This window comes from Mus pahari, chromosome 5, assembly GCF_900095145.1.
Source record: "Mus pahari chromosome 5, PAHARI_EIJ_v1.1, whole genome shotgun sequence".
Taxonomy (NCBI): domain Eukaryota; kingdom Metazoa; phylum Chordata; class Mammalia; order Rodentia; family Muridae; genus Mus; species Mus pahari.
In genome coordinates this window covers 70,661,569-70,667,606 of record NC_034594.1, presented here as the reverse complement: position 1 = coordinate 70,667,606, position 6,038 = coordinate 70,661,569, and the positions used below count along the sequence as shown (strand labels likewise).

Here is a 6,038-nt window from a genome sequence, read left to right as displayed (position 1 = left end):
GGAGGAGGAGGAGGAGGAGGAGGAGGAGGAGGAGGAAGAGGAGAAGGAGGAGGAGGAAGAAGAAGGACCCCTTCAGCACTTTGGATCCCAGGAGACAGGCAGGGGAGCAAGAGTCCCATTCTTCCTTGTAAGCAGCAGAGCTGAGCTCACTCTACGGCCTTCACAGGCTGGGAGTGGAGGCTGAGGCAGGGAAGGAAGCTCAGTGGGCAGGATAAATGGGAAGGACACAGCTGATGATACAGAGGGCAGGGGAGGACTTTTCAAATCACCCAAAGGCCTAGAGTACTTGGCTGATGTGACCTGCCCTAGGAGGGCGTCTGGGATAACTGTTGAAAACCCACAGGTAGCCATGTGACACGTTGGCCCTTTACTCACTGGGACAGCGGGCCCTTAGCTCACATTCTGTAGACCTTGTGTCCACCTTAGGCCAGGCCTGGAGGGCAGTGAATACCAACACCAGCCCCTTCCTCTCCACCTCCCTTTATTTCCCAGATAGACCAATTGTCTCTTACGTTGTTCTCCAGGCCCTCGATAACCTCGATGCCATTGTGGCTGAGGTATAGTTCACGCAGGTTCACCAAGCTCTGTAGACCTTCGATCTTTGTTAGCCGGTTGCTCTGTAAAAACAGTTAAGAAGTGTCAACCTTGGGGCTATGAATAAGATGCTTCAATATGGGGCCTCCACATGCATGCACACATGTTCATGAACACTTATGTTCATACCACACATATAAAAATGGTAAAAGAAAAAGAAAAAGAGCTGTCAGCTACACAGAAGGTTAGAAACACAATGGCTTTGGAAATGACGTTTCCTACTTATCCTGAAGAATCCTAAGAATAGATATTTTATTTAAAATGTGTTGGGAGTGGGGGGGAGGGGGAAAAGTCCAGTGGTTAAGAGCACTGGCTGTTCATGCAGAGGACCTGGGTTCCATTACCAGAATCCACACGGCTGCTCACAATCATCTGCAACTCTAGTCCCAGGGACCCAGTGCCTTTTCCTGGGCCTCTAAGACCATCAGGTAGATATGATATACCACATGCAGGCAAAACGTCCACACACAAAATAAGAACAATAAAATAAAAAATTTAAAATGTTCTTGAATGGGAAATAGAGAAGATAAACACTTTGGGTATGTTCCACTGGTTGAAATCCACACATGGAAGATCAGGGTTTTTTAAATATGAAAAATCTCACTTTTTTCTTTTAAATATATCTGAAGATTTACTTAAGTAATTAAAAACTATTTTTGTATCCTATGTGTGTATGTGCACATGCCATGCTGTGGTGAGCATGCACGTGAGGTCAGGGGACAACCAGTAGGAGTCAGTTTGCCCCTGCCTCATGTGGGCACCAGGGGCTGAACTCTGGTGACCAGCTTTGGTCGCAGAGTCTTTACCTGCTTTGCCATCTCACTGGACCACTGAGTTAATCTAACAATTTTGAAATGTCAAAAAGATAAATGAAAACATCTTTGTTTGTGCATGGGTGTTCTGTCTGAATGTACATCTGTGCACCACACGCATGCCCGGTGCTGAGGTCAGAAGAGGGTGTAGGAGCTGCCATGTGGGTGCTGAGGCCAGCCTGGTCTACAGAGTGAGTTCCAGGACAGCCAGGGCTACACAGAGAAACCCTGTCTTGAAAAACCAAAAAAAAAAAAAAAAAAAAANAGAAACCCTGTCTTGAAAAACCAAAAAAAAAAAAAAAAAAAAAAAAAAAGACCTGGGAACTGAACTTAGGTCATCAGGCTTGGATCACAGCAAACACCATTACTCACTGGGCCATCTCTCCCAACATTTTTTGAAGCAAATCAATTTAATTTCTTTTACGATATCTAACAACTCAATTCCAGCTCAAGAATGCCTCCTCCAAAGTAGTTTGCAAGGCATCTGTTTTACTCAAAGTCTAAGAGGTTTCCTGTGCCATGACTGGCTGTTAGTGGCATCACAGGCACACCCAGTCATATCTCCCTTCACCTCTTCAAAGTTTGATTCTAATAATTTGCTGCCACCCCCCCCCCCCCAACAAAAACATAACCTTAAAAACCAACAACAAGAATTTCAACACGAGGGGCTGGAGAGATGGCTCAGTGAATAAGAGCACTGACTGTTCTTCCGAAGGTCTTGAGTTCAAATCCCAGCAACCACATGGTGGCTCATAACCACCCATAATAAGATCTGACACCCTCTTCTGGTGTGTCTGAAAACAGCTACAGTGTACTTACATATAATAATAAATCTTTAAAAAACAAAAACAAAAACAAACAGATTTTCAACATGAACCAGGCACAGATAGTGGTGCATACCTTTAATCCCATCTCTGGGATCTATGGGAAGCAGAGACAGTTAGATCTCTTGTAAGTTGGAGACCAGCCTGATTTACAGTGAGTTACCAGATAGCCAGAGCTACATAGTTCAATCCAGTTTCAAAAAAAAAAAAAAACCCAAAAAACAAAAAACACTAAAACCCAAAACCCAGCAACAAAAACCCCCACACATGAATCTAAATCTCTGCATGTTAGTGTTGAACAGCTGAATAGTTCCCATTGGGTCTTCACTTTGACATTTGAGGACTGGGGTAAGCTCTCCCTTCTGGCCCAACTATTACTCAGTTACCACCAGGGGAAGGAGTGAGAGTCCTTTATCCTTATTTTATATACATAAAAACATTTGCCTGCAAGTATGTCAAGTAGAGGGCAGAAGAGAGTGTAGGGTTCCCTGGGACTGCAGTTACAGATCCTTGTGAGCTGCAATGTGAGAGCTGGGAGTTAAACCTGTTTTATCTGAGAGAGAGAGAGAGAGAGAGAGAGAGAGAGAGAGAGAGAGAGAGAGAGAGAGATCAGTGCTCTTCACTTCCGAGCCACCTCTCCAGCCCCAGGGAACAAAATCTGCTTTTAAATTATATTTGATGTGTGTGTGTGTGTGTTTTGCCTGAACATACATCTGTCTGTGTACCATCACATATAATGACTGGTGCCTGTGGAGGACAGAGAAGGTGTCAAGATTCCCCGGACTGGAGTTACAGACAGTTGTAAACAGTCATTCGGGTGCTGGGACTCAAACCTGAACCCTCTGGGAGAACAGCTCTTAACCACTGAGACATCTTTCCAGTTCTCAATATAAAATTCTTTTTTGTTGTTGTTGTTTTTCGAGACAGGGTTTCTCTGTGTAGCCCCGGCTGTCCTCGAACTCAGAAATCTGCCTGCCTCTGCCTCCCAAGTGCTGGGATTAAAGGCGTGCGCCACCACTGCCTGGCTCAATAAAAAATTCTTTAAAGTAAAAATAAATTATGTAAAACAAAAGGGATTTTAGTTTAGAGGGTTTATGTTTATATAGCCTGTGGATTGTACTGTTTCTGTCATCTACTGACTGTAAACAGTACAGATCATGAACATACCAAGGGAATAAAATCAGGTTGGGGATGCTGGGTAGCCCTATGAGAATGAGAAGCTGGGAGCTGGTGAAGTTCAATACCTGCATACTGAGGACTGTCAGGTTGGTAAGTGCATCCAGGTTCTGAAGTTTTGTAATTTTGTTTTTCCCCAGAAACAAACTCTCCAGGTTGGTTAACGTGTCGATATTTTCAATTGCCTGTCAAACAGATGAAACATCAAGTTAAATGTTTGCTGTGGGCTCAAAACCTACACCAAGTGAGGTGCCTAGAACACATGACAAGGCAATCTAGACTTTCTCTGTGATTTTTCAGTGAACTCTCCTGAACATACAGAATGGAAAAGGAGGAAACAGTGGAGGATGAAGACTGGCTTCTGGGTTTACTCCCAACCCCTCACACTTTATTCTTGTATTTCTTTGTTTGTTTTTGTGACAGGGTTTCTCTGTGTAGCCCTGGGGGTCCTGGAACTTGCCCTATAGATCAGGCTGGCCTCAAGCTCATAGATTCACATGCCTCTCTCAAGGTATGTGCCACCACACCTGGCCAACTCTCATGCTTTCAAAGAGCTCTGGGATTCTCTAGTTTCTCTAGCCTGTGTAGCACTTTCCTCTACACAGCCTTTGGGACTATGTACTCCTCTTCCTTGCTGCAGTTATGTCTCTTAGCTCCAACTTTGTACCCTTAGGGTTCTTCAAGAACCTCAAAGGTAGGCCACAGTGTATGGTATAGTACTGCTGAAAACCAAATGGTGAGTGCTCCAAACATGGGGTGGGCAGACACATACCTGTAAATACTGCTGTCAGCCACTAACCAAGGAAGGTGAGGATAGGCATAAGACAACCACACCAGGATATCGAAATTAGGATGATCTAACCTTCATGTCTGCCCATGGGAATTCCTCCCTTCTCTGCATGGCAGATCCTCCTCCAGTACCAACACCCATATGACCCTCTAAGTTTTTCCTATCAGATATATGGGGCTTTTTCCAATAGTTATTAGTCAACTGGTAAAGAACTGGTTTTGCTGTTGGTGGTACATGCCTTTAATCCCAGTACTGGAAGATCTCTCCGAGTTCTAGGCCAGTTTGGGCTACATAGTAGGTGAGAGCCTGTCTTAAAAAAAAAAAAAAAAAAAAAAAAAAAAAAGGCTTCTCCAGCAGTGGTGGTACAAGCCTTTTATCCCAGCAAGAGGCAAAGGAGGACGGATCCCAGCAGCCTGGTCAGAGTGAGTTCCTGGACAGTCAAGGTTACAGACAGAAACAATGTCTCAACAAACAAACAAACAAGCTTCTCATTTCCATTCTGACCCATGGTTTCAAGGTTAAATGGATCTTGGAACAACAAACCAAATCCTGCCAGAGGACATGTTAATGTTTAGGGGATGAAGGGCTAGCCCTGTTTTCTGGGGCAAGATACTTGCTTATCACATGACGATCACTGAAAGTGACTACCTTTTCTCAGCTGGGGAAACACAGCTCAGATGCAGATGGAGGAACGACTGTCTATGAACAGGTTAAAAAAGGAGGCTTGGCCAGCTTACCTTATGTAGCACAGTGGGGACTGGCTTGGCACAGAACCATGATATAAATGAAGAGACAATGAAAGCTAACTCCCAGACTAGACCAGTTGGTGTGAGCACAGTTCTTATTAATAATAGCTTCCAGTTAGCATTTTCCTTAACAAATATTTCCCTGCTTTCTCCAAACAATATGAACATGAGAAAAACTCAGCTAAGCACATACCCTATGTGTACCACTGAAGATCCATAGAGCCCAGAGAACTGTTCCCAATAGACAGTGTGACTGGTACCTACCCGAATCCGGTTAGACCCCAGCTCCAACATTTGCAGTTGATGTAAGTTGCTTATGTTCTCAATTTTATTGATTTTATTGTTGACCAAGAAGAGTTTTTTCAGCTGTGTCAGTTTGTCAATCCCTTCAATGTTCCTCAGCAAATTAAAAGAAATATCTAGAACCCTAGAAAGAAGCAAAATATGTCTTGAATGAACATAGTTTATATAGGAGTGGGAATCTCAGTTAGAGGGTATCTGACCCCAGATCTTCAGTCACTAGGAGGTGGGCTCTGACCATGGCTCCACTGTTCACTGACTGGCTCACACTGGAGCTGTCATCTTAGGAATCATGAAGTTGTCTGGAGCTTGGAGGGCAGTGAAGGCAACCTGCAGACTATGAACACTGTCTCCTAGGGCCTTCCTTAAGAGTAGAAACCAAGTTTCATTTAAGCCTGTGTCCAAGGAGAACCTAGAACCACCACACACTGTACTAGTTCAGCCTGAGCAGTGTTAGACTAAAACTGAAACAAGGAAAACTCACAAAGCAGCTGGGCATGGTGGTGTGTGTGTGTAAGGCCAGGACTGGAGAGATGAGGCCTGAGGGTCAAGATTCAAGATCATCTCCCGGCCTGGGCTCAAAAAAAAAACCCAAAAAAACCCAAAAACAAAAAAAAAACAAAAACAAAAACAAAAAAACAAAAAACACACCAGACAAAGGAGTGAAGTCCAGCAGGCGCCTGGTGGCTCACACCTTTAATCCCAGCACTCGGGAGGCAGAGGCAGGCGGATTTCTGAGTTCGAAGTCTACGAAGTGAGTTCCAGGACACCCAGGGCTACACAGAGAAACCCTGTC

General features: G+C 44.3%; 1 protein-coding gene across 1 annotated transcript in view; it reads right to left on the bottom strand.

The window, feature by feature from the left end:
* Ppp1r7 (protein phosphatase 1 regulatory subunit 7) overlaps positions 1-6,038 on the bottom strand; it is a 22,748-nt gene that overhangs the window by 7,332 nt on the left and 9,378 nt on the right. Inside the window, exons 6-8 of the mRNA XM_021197806.2 lie at positions 5,207-5,369; positions 3,475-3,591; positions 513-617 (exon numbers count right to left, since the gene is read on the bottom strand). Of these exons, the coding sequence (XP_021053465.1) occupies positions 513-617; positions 3,475-3,591; positions 5,207-5,369 (385 nt within the window). The remainder of the gene's footprint in view (positions 1-512; positions 618-3,474; positions 3,592-5,206; positions 5,370-6,038) is intronic.